The sequence below is a fragment of the Augochlora pura genome, chromosome 8 (genome assembly GCF_028453695.1).
Source record: "Augochlora pura isolate Apur16 chromosome 8, APUR_v2.2.1, whole genome shotgun sequence".
NCBI lineage: Eukaryota > Metazoa > Arthropoda > Insecta > Hymenoptera > Halictidae > Augochlora > Augochlora pura.
The window spans coordinates 9,868,117-9,895,431 of NC_135779.1; the positions used below are offsets into that span (position 1 = coordinate 9,868,117).

General features: G+C 41.9%; 3 protein-coding genes across 12 annotated transcripts in view; 2 read left to right on the plus strand and 1 right to left on the minus strand.

Moving 5' to 3' along the window:
• LOC144474292 (uncharacterized) overlaps positions 1–13,001 on the plus strand; it is an 85,257-nt gene extending 72,256 nt beyond the window's left edge. For 5 of the 6 annotated variants that reach the window (XM_078189008.1, XM_078189009.1, XM_078189010.1 and 2 more), the window contains exons 8-13: positions 49–9,715; positions 9,802–9,918; positions 10,073–10,189; positions 10,347–11,102; positions 11,241–11,399; positions 11,642–13,001. In XM_078189008.1, coding sequence (XP_078045134.1) covers positions 49–9,715; positions 9,802–9,918; positions 10,073–10,189; positions 10,347–11,102; positions 11,241–11,399; positions 11,642–11,770 — 10,945 coding nt within the window. In that variant the 3' untranslated portion in view covers positions 11,771–13,001. The remainder of the gene's footprint in view (positions 1–48; positions 9,716–9,801; positions 9,919–10,072; positions 10,190–10,346; positions 11,103–11,240; positions 11,400–11,641) is intronic. The other variant, XM_078189012.1, reaches the window with a different exon arrangement.
• Positions 13,002–16,757: 3,756 nt separating this feature from the next.
• Positions 16,758–22,683, plus strand: Kri (uracil phosphoribosyltransferase krishah). Of its 4 annotated transcripts, none has more exons than XM_078188546.1 (7): positions 16,758–17,091; positions 17,227–17,269; positions 17,553–17,702; positions 17,777–17,921; positions 18,012–18,142; positions 19,520–19,583; positions 22,195–22,683. In XM_078188546.1, the coding sequence occupies exons 1-7, from the start codon at positions 16,952–16,954 to the stop codon at positions 22,248–22,250; spliced, it is 729 nt and encodes a 242-aa protein (XP_078044672.1). In that variant the 5' UTR covers positions 16,758–16,951; the 3' UTR covers positions 22,251–22,683. The 4 variants fall into 4 exon arrangements, 2 of the variants coding, with proteins under 2 accessions (XP_078044672.1, XP_078044673.1); XR_013494685.1 differs by having other exon boundaries at positions 16,760–17,091; positions 19,315–19,583; positions 22,195–22,276; XR_013494686.1 differs by lacking the exon at positions 22,195–22,683 and adding an exon at positions 19,315–19,436 and having other exon boundaries at positions 16,760–17,091; positions 19,520–22,179.
• A 146-nt stretch (positions 22,684–22,829) lies between these two features.
• LOC144474068 (uncharacterized) lies at positions 22,830–26,698 on the minus strand. 2 transcript variants are annotated; one of them, XM_078188550.1, is made up of 6 exons: positions 26,557–26,698; positions 26,357–26,471; positions 25,381–25,563; positions 25,064–25,276; positions 24,854–24,894; positions 22,830–24,686 (listed from the first exon to the last, which is right to left on the minus strand). In XM_078188550.1, exons 2-6 carry the CDS (start codon positions 26,399–26,401, stop codon positions 24,518–24,520), a joined length of 651 nt encoding a protein of 216 aa, XP_078044676.1. In that variant the 5' UTR covers positions 26,402–26,471; positions 26,557–26,698; the 3' UTR covers positions 22,830–24,517. The 2 variants fall into 2 exon arrangements, with proteins under 2 accessions (XP_078044676.1, XP_078044675.1); XM_078188549.1 differs by having other exon boundaries at positions 22,831–24,686; positions 26,357–26,698.
• Positions 26,699–27,315: the final 617 nt, after the last annotated feature.

The window sequence follows — 27,315 nt, forward strand, 5'->3', positions numbered from 1 at the left end:
TCTAGAGGAACATGAATTGTAACACTGATTAAATAATGTCCGTTCCAGGCATCATGAACACCACGACGGATCGCGGCCAGGCACACCGTTGGTGGACGAAAGGCCGGAGAACTTGGTCCCCAGCGAGCCAAGGCGGTTTCGCGAGCGTAGTCACGAAGGACCTTTGTCGTTGCCGCTGCCGAGGTTCGCCACGCAGATGCTAAACAATAACAACAACAACAATAATAATAACAACACCAGTAGTAGCAACAACAACAGCAGCAGTAGCAACCGGTCAAGTAACACGAGCCTGGCGAAGGTGGCGAGTCCACCCTGTGCGAACCTATCGACGGCTCCAAGTCCTCGTGCGGCTCCTCAACCGCCGGCTTCGCCACCCCCGCGACACCCGAGTCCAAGTCCAACGAGCTCGGACAGCGAAACGGCGCCGCAGTCGCCGAGTCTCGAAGAAAGGATACGGTCGTTGGACGAGAAGTACGAGAAGTGGTCCGGATCGAGGGCGTTGAGTGCTGCCGGTGGCGACGCGCTTGCTAAACTGGACGCGACGGCATCGGAGCGGTTCAGGTTTCGGCACAAACTTCTCGACCTTGATCTCCATGAAGTGCAGCCGTCCGACATTGTGAAGTCGGTTCTTGCCAAGCGCAGTGTGTTCGACGAGGACTCGAAGCGGCTGGAGAACTTCAGCGAGAAATACGAGCCGCGAGAGTTTACCGGTGTGCTGAATGTCAGCTCGATGATCGGCGGCACGAGCGGTTTGACGTCGTCGTCGTCATCTTCGTCGGCCGGTGGCTGCACCAGCAAGGTCTGTCTACAGTATCCGTTTCCTAGTCATCCGCCTGTACAGTCAGCGAGCAGCAGCAGCAACAGCGCGTCGACGACCAGCCAGATCGGGCTGGGCATTGCGTCCTTGTCCTCGAACCTGAGCTTCACCGCCAGCATGTCATCCACTGCGCTGAAGACAACGGACCCGCGTGCTGCGGTGCAGCATAACTGCGTGCATCCGACACCAGCCACACCGATCACGCCCGGCACGTCAATCAAAACAGTTAGTCCCGAATTACCACCTGTCTCGTTGCCGATCGGTCTTGGTAGTGGGGCGACAGCCAGTAGTGGCAATAGTAGCAGTTTAGCGTCAGCTAGTAGTATTCTTAGCAGCAACGGTAGCGTAAGTAACATACACGTTCTCGGAGCCTCGACGAGCAGAGGACTGAACGCGACATCGTCGGCGCCTGTCACGACGACCGCGTCCACGATAGCCGCGTACTCGAGCACGATGTCAGTCACTGCAACAGCAACGACAACCACTACGACGTTGGCGTCAGCGTCGGTTAACACACCGGCAACCACACCGTCGATGACCAGTACCACCACCACCACGATATCGTCCTCGACCGGCCAGTACCAAACTTCCATGTCCACCGCAGCAGTCACCGCCACGGTCCTACCGTCTTCCACGACGTCTTCGTCGATATCTTCCTGCTCGTCGTCGCTGTCCTCGTCTGCCGACGGATCCCGTTCGCGGATGAGGAAGGAGGTCGGCAGTAATCGGGACAGCAGAGACTCCCGCGACAGCAAGGACAGCAGGGACTCCAAGTATAGCAAAGGGAAGGACTGCCAAAGGAAGTCGCGAAAAGAGGACGCGGACGTCGAGAGGAGTAGCAGCCGCAAGGACCGAGAGGAGAAGGAGTCCGTGGTGAACGACATTGCGGATTCTGATGGTCATAGAGAGTTCAAGGAGAATAAAGAGGTGCGTTATGAGAGGAAAGAACGGGAGGAGAAAGAGAGACGAGAGAAAGACGACCGCGAGAGGCAGGAGAGGAGAGACAAAGAAGATCGGGATAGACAACAGGAGCGGAAGGAAAGAGAAGAAAGGCGGGAGAAGGACGAAGAGAGACGAGAGCGGGAGAGGCTTGAGAAGGAACGGCAGGAAGACAAACGGGAGAGAGAAGAAAGAGAACGGGAACGTAAAGAACGAGAGGAGAACGAGGCCAAGGAAAAGGAGAGGAGAGAGAAGGAGCGGTTGGATCGTGAGAAACGTGAGCGAGAGGAGAAGGAACGGCAAGAGAGACGGGAGAGAGAGGAACGGGAGAGGCGAGAACGAGAAGATCGGGAGAGGAAAGAACGGGAGCTTCGATTGGAGCGGGAAAAACAGGAAAAGGAGCGGCTCAGGAAAGAACGGGAAGAGCAAGAGAGGCGAGAGAAGGAGGAACGAGATAGACTGGAAAGAGAAAGAAGGCGAGAGGAGAAAGAAAGGATCGAAAGAGAACGAAAACGTGAGAGGGAGGAGAAAGAGAGGCTCGAAAGGGAACGGCGGAAAGAAAAAGAGGAACGGGAGAGGGCAGAGAAAGAGAAACGCGAGAAGGAGGAGCGGGAGAGATTCGAGCGCGAGAAACACGATCGGGAAAAGAGGAGAGAGCGGGAGGACCAGGAAAGACGGGAGAAGGAGAAGTCCGAGCGCGACAAGAGGAGAGACCGAGAGGAGAAGGATAAAGAGAAGAGAGACCGGGATGAGAGTAGGCGACAGCCGATGGAGAACCATCTTCACCAGTCTGTGTCCCAGTCTCAGAACCAGATCTCGCCCGCTCCGGTGTCCATTAAGCGACGATGTTCGTCGCAGGATGGGCCGATGGACGACGACGCTAAGCGCATGAAGATTTCCGACCACCGCAGGGACAGCAAAGATCGGCCTAGACAAAACAGGAGATCCGAAGACCGGAAGCACCGAAACGACTCCCATCGGTCCAGCCGGGAGAGTAGAGAGAACCGCGACAGCAAAGAGAGCAGTGGTTCGACACAGAACCAGGACAGCAGGGACGCTCACAGCGAGATCAATAGGGAGTCAAACAGGGAGAACCGAGAGAACAGAGAAAATCGAGAGAACAGAGAGAACAACCGAGAGGGGAAGGAGAAACAACGCAGTAAGAGGAACCGCTCAGAAAAGGAGTCCAGGGAACGCAGCCCCAGGGTTTCTCACGAGTCGGACAAGGAATTCCTGTCGAGGCTGGAGCTCTCGAAGCGCAACGATTCGAATTCGCCGAGCGAGCAAACCACGGTTAGCTCCAATCATACCCGGGAGATGCAGCAACATCATCAACAACAAGCCTCTCTGAACTTGCACAGCGACGTGGACGACGGGCCGCTGTCCACCCACGAGATGCAGGTGGCCAGGCACCCGTCGGCTACGGACACCGACAGCGACGAGCCGAAGAAACACTCGATCTTCGACATCGTTGACGACGAACCCGCTTACATCAGCATGTACGACAAGGTCAAGGCTCGCTCAACTAAAAACATGCAGAAGCTCGAGGAGGAGAAGCGACAGGTGCGCCTGAAAGACAAATTCTCGCAGCTGAAGCAGAGTCGGGCAAGGAGAGAAGAGAAGAAGCAAAGCACCTCGTGGGACGGAGACTCAGTGTCCAGTAAAGCACTGACAGAGGACGAGGCCACGTCCGAGTCCGACTCTGCCAGGGCGAAGTCACTGTCTAGAAAGGGATCTAGGTCCCGGATCCACTCCGATACGAGCGAGGAGGACGAATCGTTCAACAACAAGATTCGAAAGGTAAAGACCGAGAGGTTCCTGGAAAGCGACGTCGACCTGGGATTCGCAGATACGGAGGAGAAGCACAATCCGCTAGAAACAACGACGGTAGTCAGCAGCGTGCACACAAGCGTGAAGGAGGAACCTCGCACATCGGATGACGATGAGCGGATTTCCGTTGGCTTCCGCACTAACCACCCAGCCATCGTCGTCAATAATCACGAGAGGGACTCGCGCAAGAAGTCTCACAAGAAGAAGCAGAAACGACAGAAGAACTTATTGTCGACCGAAGACAATATAAAAACAGAGCCCTCGGAGAGCATCGAGCACAAGAACAAGACGAATATCACCAGCACCATGGACTGTCGACCGAATCACACGTCGGAGCCCATCACTGTCGCCAGTGCCGCCACTACCACAACTTCGGTGTTGACGGTGTTAGAGAATGCTGACGAAAGAATACGTTCGGACAAGAAGCAACGGAATAAGAAGGACAAGAGGAGGGACAGGAATGGGGACGACAAGGCCAAGGCGAGGAGGAAAAGGCTCAATAGACAGGAGGCCAGAGACTCACAGCGGATGGAGGACATCTTTGGGCCACTGTCGGACGACGTGGACGACGGTCCGTCCAACACCTTCTTCAACCGGCTGGGCAGCATTCCGTCGGAGAACAACACCTACGCCTCCGACAGCGACGGCGGCCACAGTCCAGTGTTAGACGTGGAGCGAGTGAGAAGGAAAACTGAAAAGAAACGTCGTCACCAACCGGAAGACGAAAACAGCGTGGACCTGGCTGAGGTTGGTCGGGAGATCGAGGCAAAGCTGTTGTGTCTCCCGAACTCGCCGAAATCGGATATCGCGAGCGCTGTGAGCAACGACCACGATGTGTTCCGGTTTACTGACGACAACGATAGTGTGGAGCAGTCGACTCCTTCGACGGTTCCGGAGAAGGTCAAAGAGAAGAAAAAGAAGAGAAAGAAGTCGAAGGAAGAACGCAGTCGAAAAGATTACCATCATCATCACCATCACCACCATCACCATCACGAGAAGACTGGCGAATTACCGTACCTCGGCGCAGATCCTAGTCCCCCTCGAGCCAGCAGTCCGATAATTACCAAGACCATGTCGCCAACGCTCCCGTCGCCCAGAGAAACCTTGTTGAGTCCGATTCCCAAAGTCGCTGCAAACACACCAGCACCAGGAATGACACCACCGGTAACCGGTGGGATTCAGGCCTCGAAGCAGGAGAAGAAGAAAGAAAAGTTCATCCCCGGCTTCGGTATAGAGATTGACGAGAGGATCCACGAGAACGCGGTGAAGAGCATCTCGGAACCGGAGGAACGCGAAAGCAGCTGCCAGCCTCGAAGCGGCCGAGAAGAGCCAGATGTGACGGTGCCAACGACGCCACCTGCGCAAACAGAAGACAAGCCAAGGGTCGCTATTTCGCAGGAGGAGACCGAAGACGCCGTTGCCGCTCTCTTGGAGGAGACTTTCGGTGGTTCCACCGAAGACTTCTCGTACGAGGGTGAGGAGGAGGACGCGGAGGTGGACGACACTGTCGGTCCGCCACCGGAAGCACCTCAGGAAGACGTCGAAGAGATGCAGCAGGCTGTTGAGAGTTTGAACCCTTCAGCGGGTGAAGGAGAGACCGACTTAAAGCCGGACACTCCCCAGAGCGAGCATGACTTGCAGATAGACACAGATACGGAGGAAGACCCCAACTACGAGACGTTCGACCTGACACAGCCACCCAAAACGCCAGACATTCCATCGTTCTACAAATCTCCCACAAAGACTGTAAACACTATCACCCCATCCCCGGCAGCATCAGAAAAGCCCGTTGAAGCTAGAATCACCACCATGCCTATGAAACCGCAGAGTCCGCCCGCATCCGTTATTGCCCATTCATGGTCGTTGAACGAGAAACCTCGAGAAGTCGTTAAGACGGTACCAACCGTTCCAGCTGTATCAACTCCACCAACCGTACCAACTGCACCAACAGTGTCAACTGTACCAGCTGTACCAACAATATCAACAATATCAACAATACCAGCAATACCAGCAATACCAACAATACCAACAATACCAACAATACCAACAATACCGACAATTCCAACAATTCCAACAATACCAACAATACCAACAATACCAACCATACCAACCATACCAACCATGCCAACCATGCCAACTATACCAACAGTACCAGTCGAACCCGTTGACAGTAATGTTAGCGTCAGCAGTCCAGATGTAATTACTACCCAAGCCCATCGGGCCTCTACCACTCCACCTCCACAGTACAAGCAACCTGGCCTTGGACCCTGCAGTGTTCCAATCACAGCAGAGACACCTAGAATAGCTGCAGCCAGTCCCAGACCGGCTCCCATTAGTGTGCAACCGCTCTACCAGAAGCTTCCGGTGTCCCCGCAGTCGCAGATGGGACCAATGCGTCAAGCATCTCCCAGGATGCAGAACATATCCGCTGTATGCACCACCACCGCCTCCAGCTTGACTCCTCTGCCTCCGCTTGTTCCATCCAGAATTCCACCATTAGTGCCGTCACAGCTGTCGCCCAGGATCTCGCAACCATCGTCTCCTAACGGACAATGGTCTCGCAACACGTCTTTGAGTCCTCACATGCCCAACGTTGGCAAACCGTCACCGCCGCCGCAAAGGATCGCAGTCAGTGTGTCTGTTTCTTCTCTGAGACCAGAAACGCCTGCGCAGCAGATCTACTCCACCGCGGCTACTCAGCAACCCGTGATCCAACACGCTCCTGGCATGAGAGCGCTCGCTCCCAGTTATCCCAGAGGTGGCTTGCCACCGCTAACACTGAATATTCCACACCGTCCGTATATGCCTGTAAAGAGTTCTAGGGATTCAGCGATAGGCGGCAAATCAGTCATCGAAACGCTGCTTCCAGTAAACCCTAACGAACCTCCACAGCGGCTAGAGGAACCTAAACTCTCTCCGGCAGTGATACCAGAACCGACAAATAAAGCGTCCACGTCTCCAAAAGTTCCTTCGCCGAATCAGCCACCCACATATATCCCGGAAACAGCGAAAATCGAAATCAACGCCAGCACGTCGAGCCCTGTATTCGGCAAGCCGAGCACGATGGCAGATACCTTGACCTCCAGATGTCAGAAGCAAATACCAGGTTCCATCACTACGGACAACAATCTACTGTCGCCGAGGCAGAAACAGGAGATGTCGAATCTCCAGTTGTTGACCACCCACGTGCCTCGATCGTCGACACCCAGCCCGGTTATAGTTGCCCATGGTCAGCCTCATCTGGTCCACAAATCTGTCGTCCACAGCATCGGAGCGTCCACTGTTTCGTCAACCAATCAATCGTTGATTAAAACCGTCGTGCCCGTTGTACCGCAACAAATTGCATCTACGGTTGCAGTTTCCATCCCAGAAGAGAAATTCGTGATCACACAAACGTCGATGCCTTTGTCCAGCCAGACACATTCGCCGGTGTCGCAGAGCAGCCAGATTCCGAAGCCACACATTCCTCTGGTGTCCACCGTCTCGCAGGCCATTATTACCAGGACCGTACCATCGATTGTCTCTTCGATACCATCAACGCCATTGAATGAGAGCACAGTGGAGTGTCTAGAACCACAAATACCACCCGATCAGGAATTAGAGCTGGACGCTAACGCGAGAATAGCTCAGACAGCTCAGCCCATGCAGCTGACTCCGCCTATTCAACCCACTCAGCCGATGGACATCATCAAGAATGAACCTGTCGAAGTGAAACACGAAGAGCCTGCAATGAAGGAAGAGTTCCCTAACAACGAACCATCCGAGTTCCCTCTGACGCAGCCGGTAAACGTTGACCTCAAGCCGAAACTAGAGCAACAGGATCTGATTAAATTGGAGAACATTGTTCCGAAGTCAGAAGCTACTGACAGTTTGGTTCCTAAAATGGAGATCGAAACACCGATCAAAGTAGAGGCGGTAAACGAAATCAAGGAAGAGGAAGTGGCGAAGGATGTTGAGGAGGCAAATTTGGAGGAGGAGCCAGCAGAAGATCCTCTGAAGGAGCCGAACACAGATCCTCTTGCAATCGATGTAACGAAGGAAGATCCAGCAGACAGCAAAGAGGACAGCGACTACTGGTCAGCGAAGGAGGTGAACATCGAGAGTGTGATCAAGAAAGTAGACGCTCTGTGCGACGGCGAAGGCAATGATGGCGATGAGGAGACTCAGCATGGCACGAACATTAGCAACGAGAGTCAGGAGCCTACCAAGAGCGAGTCCGAGTGGTTCAACGCGGAGATTGTGGAGAACGAGAACAAGAAGAACTTCGTAGCGAATGACGATCAAGACGAGGGCGTGGAGACCTGCGAGAGCGAGTCGACGAGAAGTCGGCGCGGAAGGACGAGAAATCGGCGAGGAGGCGGCAGCCGTGGCGGAGTGACCACCAGGAGAAGCGTGAAGAACACATCCAACGTTCCACATAAGCGAGGGGGCAGAACACCGAGAGGTAGCAAGCACCATGTTGAGAAGAACAAGTTACCAGCGGACGTGTACGAGTTCCACGATGACAGCGAAGAGGACAATGCTGGACGACCGCGACTAATTCTCACGATCAAGTCACCTGTGCCGAGTCTGACTGGTCCCAATGCGCAGCCAGCAACACCTATAGCTGCAGTAAAGGAAGTTCCACCGGAGGAGTTCGTCTCCCCTGCTGCGAACACTAGAAAGTCGAAGAGGTTGGCCGAGAGAGACGGCAGCAGAAACACCATCGACGACGTGATAGAGGATGTTGTACGTGGATCAGCGGCAAACAAGGGTCTCGTTGGGAACACAGGCAATGTCCATGCCACCAGAAGGAGCACCAGGCACAACAATACTCCTCGACCGGTGCAAGCTACGGTGCAGCTAACTGAACCAAGGAAATCGCCAAGAGGTGCAAGAAAGTCGGCGCGAAGAACATCAGAAAATGACGACAGCAGTGAGGAGAAGGTCAAGGAGATTGCACCACCTACACAGGAACTGCAGAGCAAGGAGGAAACCGTCCCATCCAGAGCTGAAACCCCGAAGACAGAGGAGACCAGCCAATCTGCTCCATCTCCCATCCAGAAGCCGGTTTCTCATGAGCCGATGACGCTGATCGATCCGGTGACTGGGATGCTGATACCCATGAGAGAATCGGAGGAAGGTCAGTACATACCGGTTTCCACTGCTTCTGGTCAAATTGCCATGAACAGGAATGATACGAGGAACATGCCAGCAATGATTAGCGCCAGTCCAACGACGGAAGTGTTGAGATCTAAGCCAGCTCAGCCAGAGAATCTTGCTGTGACTGAAGAACCGAAGAAAGAACCGGAGCCTGTTCCAGTTCCCATTCAGCCTCAGACCAGTGTAATCACTAAACCACAGTCTCCAGCCGTTCAGGTTACCTCGACGATTAGTATAGTTCCTACGGCTACAACGTCTGCTATTGTCACATCGATCACTACGACAACTGTGGCGACGCCACAGACAGCACCTGTTTGCTCCTCTCAGTCTAAACCTACTAGTCTCAAGGCTCACGTCTTGAATGCTAGCAAATTGGCAACACCTGTGCAACAACCCCCTATCATCACCAAACCATCTGCTCCTAGTGTGCCTAGTCAGTCAGTTGTACAGAACATGGTGAAACCGACGCAGACGGTGCAAGGTCTTCACTTACAAATTCCTAGTAGAGTAGTGTCGCCAAATTTGAGTCCGAGGGCGAAGCAGGCGCCTCAGATCAGCGCCGCCAACGGAAAGGGTCAGGGTCAGCCTATGTCGCCGGTTCTGAACAACACTGGAGTTCCTCCAAATCCGAAACAACATCTACTACAAGCTGCCAAGCAGCAACAACAACAACAACAGCAGCAGCAGCAACAACAACAACAACAGCCGTCTACGATTGTGAATATGCCTCAAAAGCTACCCATGAATGTTCATCCAGCTAATGTTACGACGCCGACACCCAGGATTCATCAACCGGTGTCGCAGCCCACTGCATTGAAGGCAATGAATGGACAACCTCATCCTTTGAACCCCAAGGCTCATCTACTGCAGGCGGTAGTCCCTCCAATAGTCACCGGAACGGTGGCCAGTCCACCAACTCAACCGCATTTGATGAACCCTCAACCTGTTGGTGTTAGCTGCGCTAGACCGCCTGCACCGAAACCACCGGTAAGCTTATTTATACGAGGAATGGTGTGATTTTCTAACATGGAAAGAGAGAACAGCTATTTAGAGGAGAACGGATTGTGTTACAGGTAACGGGAACAATGGAACCTCCAAAAGTTGAAGTGTCCATATCTGGCTGCATAATGGTACCGACCCCTAGTGCTCAAGCTCGTGGAGTGCCTATAACAACATACGATGGCCCATTGGTAAGCACACTATTTATTGCATATTTAATTTGTCAATGTTTGTTATTTTTAACTTTATAGCAAAATGTTTAATATGATTTTGTGTGTAATGGCTCGAAACATATATTTTCCAAAATATGTAATACACAAACTAACGTTGCTTGGTTTTGGCTAGCATGGGAATGCGGGTGCCGCTCCATCATCAGGGGGCCAGTATGGACTTGTTCCCCCGCATCGATCCCAGAGTCCTCCATTGCCCCCACCTGCCCATCATCATGCTAACGCTTCTCAGGTACTTACTTATGCTAAGTTTATTTCCATTAAAATATGTAACAAACAGTTGACGTTTGAAAGATCAAATCTGAAATCACCCATGCTCGAAGCATGCACGATTGAACAATAGGTGCACTTCAGCGATTTTTAAATCTAATTCATTGTTTCTTTTACAGGGCGACGTTGTGAATCACTTCGGTGGCCTGGCGCGCGGTGGAGAACTACCACCGCACTACATGCATCCTCAAGTGCTGCAGTATCAGTTTTTGCGTGCTCAACAGGAAGCCTTGACAGCTCCGCGCATAGCGTATCACATTCCAAGAACTAGATCTCCTCATCTACCATTAGACCCGAAATTGGAGCCTGGCATAGAAGATAGTCATAGTCCGCCCTTAGAGCTTAGAAGGAGTACAAAAACACCCCAAGATCGCACCACGGATAGTCCTCAAGTCGCTCAAGTATACATGCTGCACGGAGCACCAAGATTACCACCGCCACCCCCGCAATACAACACGGGTGGCAATCCAGCTTTAACCGCACCGACCGCTACACGCGGAGGATTCTACGAACCACCACCCGCACATCTGCGTTCCCAATACCCAATCGCTGCCAGTGAGGCACCTAGCGACAGAGCCATCACACCAGACAGACCCAGAAAACACCAAGTGGTTACGCCACCACACGCTTCGCAAGTGCCACCGCAAGCAGACTCGTTTCAGATGTTGCTGCAACGTTATCCGGTCATGTGGCAGGGTCTCCTGGCACTCAAAAACGACCAAGCTGCTGTACAAATGCATTTCGTTTTCGGTAACCCCAACGTAGCGAGGGATAGTCTGCCCTGTAACAGCGATGGCTCGACGCCACCGTTAAGAATTGCTCAAAGAATGAGACTGGAACAGACGCAAGTCGACGGAGTCGCGAGGAAGATGCAAGTAAGTATAGACATTTATATTTCATATACAGTAAAAACACTTTAGTTTATTAGCAGACTGTAAATCTCTATGCAGATTCCCATTCACCAAAATAAGGAAGACGGGGTACTGAGTTGTATTATTTCCTTTTTGCCATAGATGGACAATGAACACTGCATGCTCCTTGCTCTACCGTGTGGTCGTGACGAAGTGGATGTGTTACAACAGAGTAAGAACCTTCAGACTGGATTTATAATGTATTTACAACAGAAACAGGCCGCTGGAATTGTTAACATAGCTGCACCAGGATCGCAACAGGTACGTGAATATCCGTGCAAATAGCATTTACTAATATTTCCGACGATAATAATCCCTAAATGTGTTCAGTACCAGTACTCAAACTACATTTAAATATGTACAAATATAATCTATCAGGTCATACCCCACTAAAAATTTCCTTTTAAATATTTGGAAATTAAACATAAATCTAATTAGAAGCATTCCGAACGTGGGGAATAGTCTGATGGGCAGACGAGTGACAAAATGTGTTTAATTTGTAGCCTGCATACGTAGTCCACATCTTCCCGGCGTGCGATTTCGCGAACGAAAGTCTGGCGCGTATCGCTCCGGACTTACTTCACCGGGTCGCGAAGATCGCCCATTTGCTCATCGTCATAGCCACGGTTTGAGGCCAGCCAGTGGTCTACTGGATTACTATCTACCGATATCTCTCGCCTTCACGCGCTGTAGGACGCTTCGCATGTGGCATGAAGCCTGGAGTGTCCTTCCGACGGAGCGCAGAGTCGTACAACAGGATAATGCTGAATAGAACAGGAGAGAGGGGTTCCGTCGAAGGGAAAGGTTTCTCCTCCGAAGATATATCTATATATCAGTGACAATCAAATGGATTTTTGGCGAACACGTGCCGATTTAACGGAATCGTTGGCCTAAAGCGAGGGTACACGGGGTTGTGTTACTGTGGGGGAGGCTAGCCCTGTCAATGCGTGAACATCACCGGGCCTGTCTTCCCTCCAAAACGGAACGGTCAACGCGATCGCATTTGTCGCGACGGCTCTCGCAGTAACGTTCGCCACTGACAACTTTTGTGAGATCGACCGACATCACTCTTGGTCCTTCTGACAAGCGGGTCAGGCACAACCCCAGTCCTTAGTGAAGACCTTCGATTAAGGAAAAACAAAACATGAAAATGATAAACCACGCGATGTCCTCAAGGCAGAAAGAATAACTTACGTACGCAAATAGAGACATATACACACGAACACGAACACACCATGGACACCACGTATACACGTAATACACGTTCGTCCTTCATCTAGGAAAACCGTAAAGAAAAAAACATTACCTACCGTTGCTCTAGATGAACAGTTGATTTCGTAAGTAAGAAATAGAGAAAGAAAAAAAACTAACGTACCCTTACCACTATACACGAGCTATTTTAAGTAAGGCTTAGATATTAATGATACTGTGTAAATTATAAGCGAGCCAGCGAGGGCATAACTACTGTGATTTTAATTATTTAACGATATATGTCTGCGTAAAGACGAAGAAAACAAAAAGTAAAAACATATAAAATGGTAACCGGTGTGACCCGGTCGCGCGCGGTATGTGATGTGTTTTTTGTATAATACTGCTCTATATAAATACCTATGTATTATATTACTGTAACAATAGTTGCTGCTGCCGCTGTTGCTGCTGCCGCTCGTGTCGAACTAGAAAGTAAAAAAAAGCGTTACGATCTAGACACCTCTAGTGAAGAAGAAAAAAAATGAGCGAAAGGACTACCTAAATAGCGTTTATCCCTAATGTAATATAATTTCCCATAGCAGGATGTAACATATTATTATCATTATTATCATCTTAGCACTATGTACATTATAAAAAAAATTTTTAATATTCTTATTTTGATTCTTTATTATCATTAATAATATTATTACGGTCATCATCATCACTAGTACGCTACCATTATTATTATTATTATTATTATTAAAAAATATTATTATTATTACTGTCATTCATTATTAATTATTATTGATTATTACTACCAGTTCTGCTACTACTACTACTATTACTACGATACTATTATCATCACTACTACTACTATTATTATTACCACTACTCTACTATTACTATTATCGCTGCTATCAATTATTATTAACGTTATTACACCAGGCTAGTTAGGACGTACCAATCCGCACATTGATAGAAGATGGGGCTTAAAGTATGTCGTACTGGAAAGAAAACACAGTACGACCGATCTCATTGACCATTGACGTCGCCCCCGTTCTATACACTTCCATCCCCCCATTTCTCTTACCCCCTTGTCGCCTTCTGCGCGATGTGTCATAGACTCTTTAGCGATCGCGTCGAAGATAATAAAAATGCGCTTACGTGTATAGACCAGAAGTTACACTATATCACACGGAGCCGTGAAAACAAAACATATTAAGTAATATAAAGAAACTTACCTATTTACGATATTATTGCTGCTGCGTGTAGAGCGCATGCCTCTAGAGAGTAACGTTATGTAAAACTATTTAGGGATGGTCAAAACATATTTTATTCCTTGCTATCGTGACCAATCGATTCCGAAAAAAAAACAAAACGATCACTCTCTTCGTCCCGATCGAAACGGAAGAAGGTCGTTTGCCTTTTTTTCTTATCATTTCTTTATTTTCTCTCTTTTCTTTATGTACATATATATATATGTATGCATATATGTATGTATGTATATATATATATATATATATGTTTATATGAATGCTACATAATAATCGTTTCATTTTTACTTTAACCGGTTCATTTCATGTTACGAATCATCACATGTACATGGCCAAGTTTCGTATAAGCCGAGAAATGTTTCATAACCTTTTGAGTTATTTCCGCTTGACAAATTTCGTTTCTCGAGACGTGAACGATACGCATAGTCCAAAAAAGTCATTTCTGTTCTGACCGTCCCTAATGAAACACGATTAATTTAAGGCAGCGCTGATACTCGTGGAGAGCGTGTGCATGTACAGTGTAAAAGATGCGTTGTGCATATGTACAGTGTAGAAGTATAAGTGAGCGAGCGAGTTGATAAGTATAAAAAAAGCATATATATTACAGCTGCGAATAAGTATAATAGGACGCAAACGGGACGCTCACGTCGCGGTGTTTCTTTCGTTCTTCAAGAAGAAAGAAAAAGTATCTATTTACTCGGTTTCATTTTTTCTGTTCCTCTCTACCTTCTGCCCCCTTGTTCTTTCTTTTCTGTTCTTCTCTCAATTTCCATACTATATACACATATATTTAGAAAGAATTTAAGCGATCCGCGACGTGCGCGTCTCTGCCTCGCGTCTTATCTATCTTGTAAAATATCTGTGAATATTATGATTTAGTTTCTTCCTATTATAGGCTACTGGTATACAAAAAAGTTTATGTTACTACTTACTTAAGGAAAAGAAATGTACAGATATCACCATTTTTTGTTTTGTGTTTTACTGTAGTTATTGATAATTATATGGATATTAACGATAATAATAACTATGATTAAAAAAAAAACTTCAGCACGGCTCGACGCGTCATTTTTGAAACCCGTTGGAAAAGCGTGATTCGTACTACTTAATTAAACACACAAACAAAATATTCACAGGGAATCGTTTTGTTATACGCGAACTGCTCGACGATTTATTAATTAAAGCGTTTACGTAATAAATCACTCCGCTTAGAAGATTAGAAACTAAACTTTGCTTCGTTCAAGAAGTGAAAGATTATATAAAACACTTGAAGTAACGTGACACATAACTTATTTTACAAACTTTTATCAGTACTGATTATTTGTATTAACTTCACTCGCCGCGGATCGAATCGAACATTTTCGATTATTTGTTACTACGCGATATACGATTTATTCGTTTCCGAAATATAAGAGAGGAAATTAATTATATATTTATGAGGGCCAATAAATTATTAAGACGAATCCAACTTTCAAAAATATTTATAAAAAAATTTGCACAGGAAATATGCGTATAATTACGAAAATCGTAAGTCTTATAAGTATTTACGCCCTCTTCACAACGTCTGCAGTATTAAGATGCATTCCTGACTTACATTAATATTTTGTAATCGGTTATGAAAGCTTCTAACATTATTCGTGAATAAACTATTACTTTTTAATCGATAGAAGAATTAACTTGGAACATGTCCCGAAAATTAAATTTATTAATCTGGCTGGACGAAAATTATTGAATAAGCCGTCTTATGATAATCATAATTGCAGTAGCTAACATTGTTTTAGAAAGATTATTTTTATTTCACAGTATATGCAGTGCATTTAATACATTTTTATTTATTCAATGCATAGTTATGTTAGTTCCATTTTTTGTTACACTACATACTAAAATATTCCGCGGTATATAAACTATCATTAAATAGTATCTTGATTGTAAATAAAAGGCAGGCGGCCGCAACGAATATGAAAGGCTGTATTGTCTTATAATGTTTCTGTAATGAAGTGATATGAGATTGTTAACGGGAATTGTTAATCAGCTGAAGAAATCTTCTAAAACAGGGAATGTTAGGTTATCCTTCTGTAATCATAAGACTTCACACAGATATGTGGTCAACTTTCAACTTCAACTCGATACAATTGTTTGATCCACTCTACTGTATCAGCTAGTCAGTAAGCTCAGTTTGCGCCGGAAACCGGCGCAGAGAATACGGAATAGGAACAGCATCCACGACTCATCCTACACGATGCGAACATTGTGAATCGTAGGCACACGATGTGTTGACCGTCCAGTAGCATGTAACGTGGACTTTCATTCCAATGTTTCTCCTCATTACTACCACCGCCATGAGTCTCCAGTGTCGGTTTCGTCGCAATCTCTCCAATATGTTCTCTCAGCTGCTCTCAGCCGCGAGATGTTCACAGCACAGACTTAGGATCGAAGACGATACGGAGGGAAGAGTTTATTAAAATTTTATTTCTTTATTACTTTATTATTTCCGGCGTCTTAATATTAGTAATAATATGGTTTGTTAGAAATATGAAATATATTTGCCATTAATTTGTTAATCAAAATAACTTACAGAATCAAAACAAACACTTTTCACGGAATTTGATTTACGAAGATATGTAGTATTGAAATCTACATAATCAAATTTATTTCTGCAAAAGGCCAGAATTTCTTTAAAAATGTAATTTATACACTAAAAGCATTATACTCTCGCTAACATTTAGGATAATTCAATAATTAGATTGGCCTTATTCTGATCAACTTGAGAAAATATTGTCTATAAACACATACATTTCAAACATGTCTCATTGTGCACTGAACATCGTTTACAAATTCAAAAATACAAGTACAGTATCGCGACGCGTATTTCAGATGGATTGCCAGCTATACGGATGCGCGAAAAGAGTGAGACTGCAAACAGGATAAAGTGAGAGAAGCTAACTTATGTCATGCTGTCTTGCTCACTCGCTATTTCCTCTATTTTCATTGACTATGGGGGCAGCAGTGTTCAGCTATCAATCGTCAACCAATCAGACGACAGCAATTCGCTGCATTCTCTCAATGCAAGAGCTCTATACCCCCCAGATATGGTTCTTAAATTGAGAGATTACTGTACACAATAGCGGAATCGTCAAACTTTCATCTGAACGGGTTCCCATTCTTTAACGCGACACGTTAATGATTGTTAACCAAGAGCCTGACCCATCGCCCTCTATGTGCGTAGTTTCTATGAAATGAAACCTTCAGTAATTGTCACACGTTAAAATACAATTTGCGCTCATTGACATCACTCGCACGGAGTATAGTTCGATCAACGGCAGGAACTATTGTCTGCACGTGAGAGAACCGACAATGGGCAGCACGGAAATAACATCTGTTACGAAGAAATCGAGCGACACTAATAACGAAATTAATGACGTGTACGGGTCGAATTTGAAGATTCTTCCGTGCAACAATCAGGTGAAGGAATTGCAGACAATATTGCGGGACAAGTAAGTAAACAAACTTGAAACGTGTTAAATTGTACGCCTTTTTAGAGACCTAGACAGACCGGCATGGCGAGCCGTCCTCGTGACTTTCATTTCCAATTAAACAAATTAATCATCGTGACTCGTCTTTATTTGCAGAAATACCACGAGGAGCGACTTCAAATTTTACGCGGACCGACTGGTGAGCCATGTATTTTTTTTTTTAAATTATTAACCACGCTGTTTCACTATTCCAATACGATATTTCATTCATCGGAACTTGTAAGAAGTGTCTTGTTCTGGAATAACAGTGCCCTTACAATACGAAATGCCGAATCGTTGAACATTTTATATAATTAATTTAAACATATTTTTATTTAATTCCATGTGACAATTTGTAGGTATCATTGAAAATTTGACAAGTGTACTTAATTAAACTGTTGCTGAATTATCTGTGTTAAATTATTATATATATATATTTTTAGATAAGACTGGTTATAGAAGAGAGCCTGAATCAGCTTCCCTTTTCAAAATGTGTAGTCACTACACCAACAGGAGCCAAATACAATGGCTTGAAGTACCAAAAAGGAAATTGTGGAGTGTCCATAGTCAGAAGTGGAGAAGCAATGGAACAGGTATAAACAAATTATTAAATAATATTGTTTTACATAATTATATTTACATAATAATATTTTTCTTACTTTTTAAGGGTTTAAGGGACTGTTGTCGTAGCATAAGAATTGGAAAAATATTAGTTGAAAGTGATGTAGACACTCATGAAGCTAGAGTTGTCTATGCAAAGTTTCCAGATGATATATCTGAAAGAAAAGTATTGTTAATGTATCCTATAATGAGTAAGTACAGACCAATGAGGTCATGTAAAATATCAATCCTTGTAATTATACACTATATGGTATTATGTTATTCTACTTCCTTAATCTCAGGTACTGGGAACACTGTGATAAAAGCAATAGCTGTTTTAAAGGAGCATCATGTACTCGAAGAAAACATAATTTTATCAAATTTATTTTGTACACCAATTGCAGCCAAATCTCTAGTCACAGCTTTTCCAAAGGTAACGTTTCTAAAAGTGGCAAGTAAATAATAATTGCAAGTTGAATAAACGATTTCAGGTTCTCTACATGAATATTTTTTCCTTCTAAATATATTTGTAAGGAAATGAAATAGTAATGTAAACATATCTAGTCTTTTATACTGAAACTGATTTTAAATGTGTTCATTATTCAAAGGCATAAAATCATGTTTGATAAATATTTAATTGCCACTTACTATTGTGTTAAAAATATAATTTTTTCTGCTCATTTATTAAATGTTGTGCTACGTTTTTATAAATTTTGTGTTTTAGCAAACGTTATTTTCATTTAATTGGTTTAACATTTAATTTAGAATGTACAGATGTTTTTATTGCTAGTGTTACGTCCATAGATTTGATAAGTTATATAGCTTGGTGTAATAGTTTTGAGCCTACCTACTCAAATTGAAAGTTGTGGACAGTGGAGGGTGATAGAAATCCTCGAATTTGTGGAAAAGTATAATTTTCGTTATGGTATATATACATATGTGCATCATTAATCTAAAAGTTGCAGATCAAATTCATTCGGATCCCGGCTTATCTAATGAATAAATTCTTAATTTAATCTTTTAGGCTTTATTGGTCAGAACAAATAAATGTTAATCTTAAAGAGTGCAATATTGACTTATTGCGAAGATCGCATGGTTATTCAGCGACCTTTCTGGAATTGGTATAATTAGTATTTAATTTCTCTTGTCTAGTGCTTGGTTTTTTTAGGGATTTAACGAATTGTACTAATAGATTAACTCAAATTCAATATTCAATGATATTTTCGATACAACCGGTGCGTACACGACGTTTTAGAATAATATTGGTTAATTCTTAGTTATCTTGATGTTGTCACTTGGGTGTATTGGTTCGTCTCTTGTACGCTATTCGTTATTAATCTGATTCGTTTGACTTGTGGATAATTATCTATACGATTGTAATATCTTCCGGTGTTTTTGTACTGGTTGATATAGTATATCGGCGTTATTGGATCGCGTCAGCTCCAATGATTCGTGGTGTCGCGTGTCAATTCGCGTGGCAGTTCTTTTCTTACGTTATTCATTCACGGACTGACGGTCCTGTCCTGTTGTTAGTGTCAAATGTGGCTGATCTTGACCAAGTTGCGAATGTTTTATTTTTTTATTAAATCTTATTGTAATATTTAGGATATGATTATTGGTTGTGACATGAATATCGGCTTTGAAGGATAGGGGTGTCAGAACCACGGGACGTGACCCTCGTATTAACTAAATTATTATGTATGTAGTACTATCATAGCAGGACAAAAGTAAGCAGTTTGTAAATTAAGTTACATTTATAATTTGCAAATAATTGCTAGTAGTTTTTATGAAACTATATTCCCTTTTACAGATGAAGATTTTGACATCGGAGATCCATAGTGTAGCCCCAAATCATTTTGGACAGAAATACTTTGGTACGGATTAACTAATTTTTATTAGTCTTTAGTACAATAAGTTAGTACGTATTATAGAAAGAGAAAGTAACAGAAAATCAGTCACAGAAGATAGAATACTGCTTCGTGACATGAAATAATATATTTTATATAGGAAAATATTTTTAAAAAAATGTGTTATAGTATTGCCAATGCTAATAACCATAAATCGTGTTAGATTAGAATTTTGTATATTCCATGCATAATTAATTATTACTTCTTTTTTATTCTGTGAACTAGCATTTGATAAATGTAAATTAAAAAATTTATAATTTCTATAAATTTTTTGCGTAGGTACCTAAAACATTAGTACAAAGACTACTTAATAAGTTTTAATGTCAACTAGTTAATAGATAGTAAATCTGCATAATAATGCAGACTTTTATTTAATTATACTTCGCGTCAAAGTACTAATATTCTTACCACTTGCAAACTTAAAATATATATTCTTTTATTTGTAGCTTAAATGTATTCTTGGTAAGCACATCGAATGTTTTATAAATAAGGTTGTTAAGTGTTTTTGCAAAGTATAGAAAAATGTATGAAGCTTTGACAATACTATAAGACTTGGCACTTCAAATTTAATTAAAGCATTTACTACTACATATACATTTATTAAATGCATTATATTGTGTTCCCGTTGATACGTGCAATATGCAATTATAAAACCCAAGACATCGTTTTATAAATTTTTTTCAAAGCATACTTTCCATTTCTCACTTCATCATAAACTTTCATTTTAAAATTCATAATATACCTTCTGCAGGCTGATTTTCTGCAATTAATTTAAAACTATAAATCAAGCCTGGGTAAGTGATTGCCTTCATGTGTGTGAGCAATCGGTTATTCTGGCCTGCTGTAAGTAATGTGTTTTATTGTTACTTGACCGATCTAATTGAATCGGGGTCCGGTTTATCAATCCTTTCAGTATAATGCTACCAAGTAAAACTTGTTTTTATTTTTTAGTTGGCATATTGTAAACTGTGAATTTCGAATGCAATGATATAATAGATAACGGATATTCTTACAAGTATATCACATATAATTGATAGATCTAAAATAAAATGGAATATGCTTTGCCACAGTCGTAAACGACTGAAATTTGAACTGATTATTCTAGTTTATTCCAGTAAAAATAACATGTGTGATAGAAACCTCTCGAAGTTCAAATTTATTTTTTTAAATTACAAGAATTCACAGTAATTTGCTCAGTTTACATTTTTTTGTTACTATGAATAGCAAGTAATTTATAAGCATAATATTATTGCTGTGTAATGCAAGCTACAGTGCTTGCAAATTCATGGAGTCAGATAAGCATAATATTTGATTGACTTTTGATACTGTAATATAATTACAATAAGAAATGTAAAGTACAGCATACTATTCAATTGTCTATGAGGCAAAGCACAATTTTTAATCATGAATTAAAACAAATATAATCTGTATGATTCCGCACTCCTTTTACAGGTGCAAATAATAGTTAAGTCTCATTTTTTGTTATATAAATTGTACAACATCCGTACACCGTAACAAATTATGAATGTTGTTTACCACGGTAATTATTAAGGAAAAGTTCAGTTTGCGCAGAAAAGTCATATGATTGAATGTTGAAAGACTAACTTAATAAGATGTCAACTTTGTTATTCAGTTAATGTATGGTGTACCAAGAGAGATATCTGCTTTATTGCAGAAGGAACTCGTTGGAATGTAGTAAACAAAACGAGGGATATAACATATAAATGTGTTAGCAAACACTTTCGTGTCAGATCTACATTAAATACTTAATGAAAACTTTTCGCTATTTGTATTGATCAAATCCTTCGATTATGCAGCTTTTACTTGTAGCAAATTTTATATTTCAATGCAATGATGACACTGTCCAGAATCACTACTATGTATCGTTTTATAGTTCGTTATTTTTTACATTCAATTATAAAAATTTAAACTTCCGAGTCTCACAGCATGTAAAAAACTCTATTTGCCTTGCAACGTGCCTACAAAAAAAGTTGCATTATGCAGTCTAAATGGTGATTTCAGAAATCACATGTTTGCATTATATTATATTACTTCAGTGTACATAAATGTCTGTTATTACGAACAATATCTGTACACGTAAAATAGTTTTTGGAGTCATAATAAATGTACACTAGAAGAATATTGTACGTATATACATTTACAAATACATATACAATATGCACAGTGAATAAATATAATTTAATATAAGTGGTCTCAAATAAATCAAACTTTATGAAAATGATATGTGCCTTTTTTTTTGTTTATTTCGAAGTGGAAGTAAATGTTGTTTCTGTGTAACTACTTTCCCTTTAATTTTATAATACAAACAATTTAAGTACATATCAAATTTTGTTAAATTTGTCACACGAATTTATTAATCATTTGCCAATCTTTTGTTGCAAATAATAAAATGACTGTGTAATTTAAGTATCAATTCGTTGCATAACCCACGTTTAAAAGTATTTATTGAAAACAATAGTTCCATTGTAGTCATTTACTTAACAAATTAGAGTTTAATTACTTTATTAATATCTTGCACAAGTATCATCAAAAACATGTTGAAAATTATTGTTTTCAGGATGTTCTCGTTTCATCGCAGGAGAGACTGCAAACATGCAAGGCAAAGATATTTGAAGAGTTTGTGTTACATATACATGTATACACAAGTAGAACTTACGATTATAGTTGAGTTTCACTTGTTATTTAATGAAAATACGATGAAAGTTACTTTACACAAAAAAAGCTGCGAACTGAATTTAAATTATGAAATTGAAACGGAGCATGATATCCAAACACCATTGTATATAAGCATATTTATGTTATTGTATTTATTAATCACAATTCTAGTCCCTTAATTGTTATTTTTACGAAAAGCATATATTTATTTTTGAAAACATATGTTAATATAATGTGTACATACAATGTTAGCTAGATTATCAATACCGAATGTAGGTATAGAACTAGGAAACACGGTAATTTATTAACTATTTGAGAAAAAAAGAGTACAAAATTTTATACATGTTTATATATGAAAAGAAATATGCTCATGTATTATATTAAATTAAAAAAGCTGGCATATTTGTAATATATTACTTACCACACTATGTACTACAGGCATTCCTGGAATAAAAATTTGTTAACATGGACACTCAAAATTTATTAATACAGAATACTTAAACAGCTTCTTAAACTTCTATTATGATATTTATTAGTAAAGTCTTATATGCATGTAACAATGATCAGCATGATTCATATACATGATGTATAATGAATATTGTTCTCACAAATATATATTTTAAATATACCATGTTAAAATTTATTAACTTCAATGCTTATGTCCAACACCTACTGTTTCCAGACATAGTGTTTTGTAATAACAACATATGTGTATGGTAGACAACTCTGATTCATTTAGGTAAAGCTTTTTATTTATTATCCTCTTCTATAATTCGTTTGTAACGATTATCTGTTATCCGAAAAAGCAGCGATACACGGTATATTAAAATTACTCAGGCTTATCATCTCGAGCATAGTTACGATGAATCTTGCATTCTATATTTTATTCCACTTCGTAACAAAACAGTTCATAACAATTTGCGTAAAGCTACAATTTGTTCGTGATTAATCCCCACCTATTATGTGATCAGTTAAGTCAACGTTATATATGTAAAATAATTAAAATCTCAAGCTGTTTAGGTAACAGAGTAAGATCAAATACGATTAATCGGCCTTCGTTTTTAGAATCGAGTCGTAAGTAGGCCTTCGGCAAAAGGGTTTAATATTCTTAGCAGTTCAATAAATTGAATTAAATGTAAGTAGATATTTGTAGCAACAAAAAAATTCCTATGAATAAATCTAACTTTGTATTATCTTTAACTTTCCTGGAATACCTGTTGATTTATATTAACCGTAACAAGTATGGAAACGTTATAAATCTAATTTCAACGGATTGATGCGTAATTTTGGCGGACACGTCATGTAAAACTAAGAAATCTGTCTTAAATTAATCCTAACGTTCTTAGAAATAATGATAATGTCGAGAATTATTTCGATCTCTCGATTTCTTGTATATTTAGGATGTACTTGACCATGTATAGATTTCGTGCGCATGATATTATTACTATGACTAATTTTGTGTCGTCTTTTGTAGTAATTGTATTTTATACATAACTGAGTGTCGTACTGTCTGATATTGTTTTCATCGCGTAACGAGAAACCTTTACCATAAGAATCTTGAGAGAACGAAAGGAACGAAGCTAAAATTTTATGAAGACGAAAATAAAATATTCTAGATCCGATATTACGGAAGTTATGCCTTAGTACAACCGACAAGTAAATAGTTTACATCTTGGCCTATAAGTAAGCGTACGAAGACTTTTGATAATCTATTGAAATAACTGTATGCGAGAGTAGGAAAATAATATTTCAATATAAAACTTTAAATGACTATAGAGTAACAATTTCCAAATCAGATAAATCTACCGAATTTCATTGTTATACTTTTCGCAAGTGATAGAAGAGAGAATAACTCAATACTGAAAAATTTATTACTCCTAGCGCGGCGTTAAAACTTGCGATTTATAAGTAACGAATAAAGTACAATATAAACAATGCAAGGTATTAATATAAGGAATTAAAAACATTAGGTATTAACTACTGATATGAAGTAGGATGAAAATAATTCATATCCTTTCTAGCTAGACCTATAAAAAGTTCTTGACGAAAATGTACTCAATTGAAATGTAAAATAGTTCTATAAAAGTGCAGTTTATACTTCATTTATACTGTTCATTCCTGGCAGTACCTTCACTCAGCCTTAGAAACATGATAAATATAGCTTTTATAAAATACCCTTGTTGGTAGAAAATCGAGGATGTCAAGGAAGTATGAAACGTCTCCACCTACTCTTTTTCTTCTTGATCGTTCGATTTTTCTTCGTTCTTTTCGGCGCTTTCGTCTGGATGTTCCATGTCTTCCTCGGCTGTGATATTTATCCCGTCATCGTTCTCTGCAGGTTTAGATTCATCTGACTGTATACTTTCATTTGGCAGAGTCGTCCTGTCCTCTAAGCTGAGATAGCAAAAGAAGGAAGTGATTGAGTCATCTAAGAAAAAACTGTTATTTTTAAAGCTTACTGTTCTAGTCACATATGCATACATATCTTCAATGTTATAGACATTACACAATTTAACTGAATAATTAAATAATTATGCAATCAATACATATAGGATTTTTACCTTTCATTCTGCACAGCCACTGCATCCTTGTCTGTGGAAGGCTAACACATAAACATACAGTAGTTAGTATGGATGTATGGACAGTGCAAATTTAGTACCAAGGGCAGTAGACAAGTAAATAAACAAGACTAAAACACTTGACACTGGAAATTTGTGAAATTACACTTGTACTTAGTATCTATTAAAGAACATTAATTCCATGAGATTCACCTCTCTACTTGTGGTATTTCCGTTTTCTTGAATGTTTTTGTTCTGAGCTGCACCTGCTGCATTAGCAGGAAGGGCTGTTTTCATGAACTCTTCCAATTCATCCATTTGAATGTTTTTGCTCTGAGCTGCACCTGCTGCACTGGCAGGAGGGGCCACTTTCAAGAACTCTTCCAATTCATCCATCTCATTTGCCAAATCGAAATCCTCATAATCCTATTAGATGATTCATTGTGATTTATTAATAATCATAATGTGATGTAACTTTTGAATAGGATACTATATATTAAAGCTACATTAGCATATATAGCAATAATTACCCCGCAATATTCTTCTTCATTAAATATCTGTGGAGGTAATGCGTATTTGCTATCTCTTGCAATGCTGCAGGACTGCATAAATTCCTTCTCCATTTCCTTCCCTGGTTCTGTTATATCAATCGTTTCATAGTCTACATTTTTACTATCTAATATCATTAAGACACGCTGTTGCCTTTTTTTTACCTGAAAAACAAATGTTAAATGAATAGACAATAAGAATTTTAATTGTCATCATTAATGACAAACTACTAAAATTCTTTACGAAGTAAATTTTTAAATACAAATGCATATTTTCATTGTTTCCTTATTACAAAAAATTACTCAAAATAATAAATTTGGTCAAAATAATTTCATAGATCTATTGTATATATATAAATGTAATATTATATAAATAAATTAATCGTAATAACGATGATCGTGAATTCGCAATCAGTGATTCATATTTTTTATCAGAAATTGACGATCGATGAATAACGAATGCAATAGGTAATCGACAGCCAATTCCGCACGCATGAACTAATAAATCGTATTGAAAATTTCCATACGCTCATACATTTCACATTCGATTTGTTAAGGAAGTCTTCGGTCATTGTCCGAGAGTTTAACATACGTTTCCGTGATAGCAAGTGCATCGACTCGCACGAAAACCGTGTCTGGCTCCCGTGCGAAGTCGGGGTCATACTGCGCGGATTTATAACGATCCCCGGTGACAGATATGTCGGCGATTAAATCGATGCGACGGTCGGTTGGCTCTCGATGTAACCCGATCCAACGTAGCCGTGAAATATCGTAAGAATTCAGGTGCCCGGTAAATCTGGCATTCTCCCTCGAGTCGCACACACGTACACGCGCGCACACAGAATCGTGCGGTTACACGCACATCACGCAGACAGAGACTCTCTCACTCTTTCTGGCTCTCCGCTCTCGGACAAAATATCATTATGCGGTGCCTCGGGTGCAGTTGTTTTGCACTCACTTCCTTGTTGCCGCTGATACCCGATATGTAGATTTTGACGACCATCGTTAGCCGGCGCCCTCGTACCAATTGACACACTCGCACTCTTGCTCGGTGTTTGCCACGATTAGCGGTTCTGCTAATGAGAGTGATAAGCGATCAAGTGTGAATCACTACAGGCTGTTAATTCGGAGACACCGCCGTCTACGAGCAACACTGACTTAACATGCACGGGCCTCGCTGGTCTGGGATCCACTGGCTACGTCATTTCAGGCCGGTTTAACGAGTGTTCTCATGCGCCGCTGCACAGCCAATCCTTTCTACGTTGCGGCTAAGATCCAACTGCGATCCTGATACCAGACATGTACAACCCTCCGCGAAATCTAACGGTCAGGTGTACATATGTATTCGGGTCACAGCTACGGCTACCTGCCCGTGAAAATTTTTCGACCGGACTGTGAATTGCATACCCGCCGTGCCTTTCTCGTATTAGGCAGTTTCGTATGCTCTGCTCTTTTTACGTCGGCAACGCCTTCAGCCTTTCTCCCCGGTAATCGGATAGAGAACGGTGGATACACGGAATACTATGTTCCCGATGTCGGAAGCAAACGAACGTGAACGCGCGGGTTTATTTTCTCGTAACGTGCGATTTGAATTCGCGCTTTCCATCGGTACGCCATTGCATTTCAGTTTCCAGTGATCGGCGCGTGTCGTGAAAATCGGGCTTTAAATTTCGTGTTCGTCTTTTCAGATTCGGTAACCTTGATGACCTACATGTATACAGCGTTGCCGTTACTTTGGGTCCATTTTTTTTATTTTATTTTAGGTCAGTGATATCCACGGGAGACAAAAAGAGATGCTCACCCACCGGTTTCCTGTTCAATGCGCTAGCTTCTCCAATCGAGGAAATATACGGTAGCAAGTTTCATTGTAGCCGTAGCACGTTTGTGGAGAACAAAGCGCGCGAAGTTACAAATAGG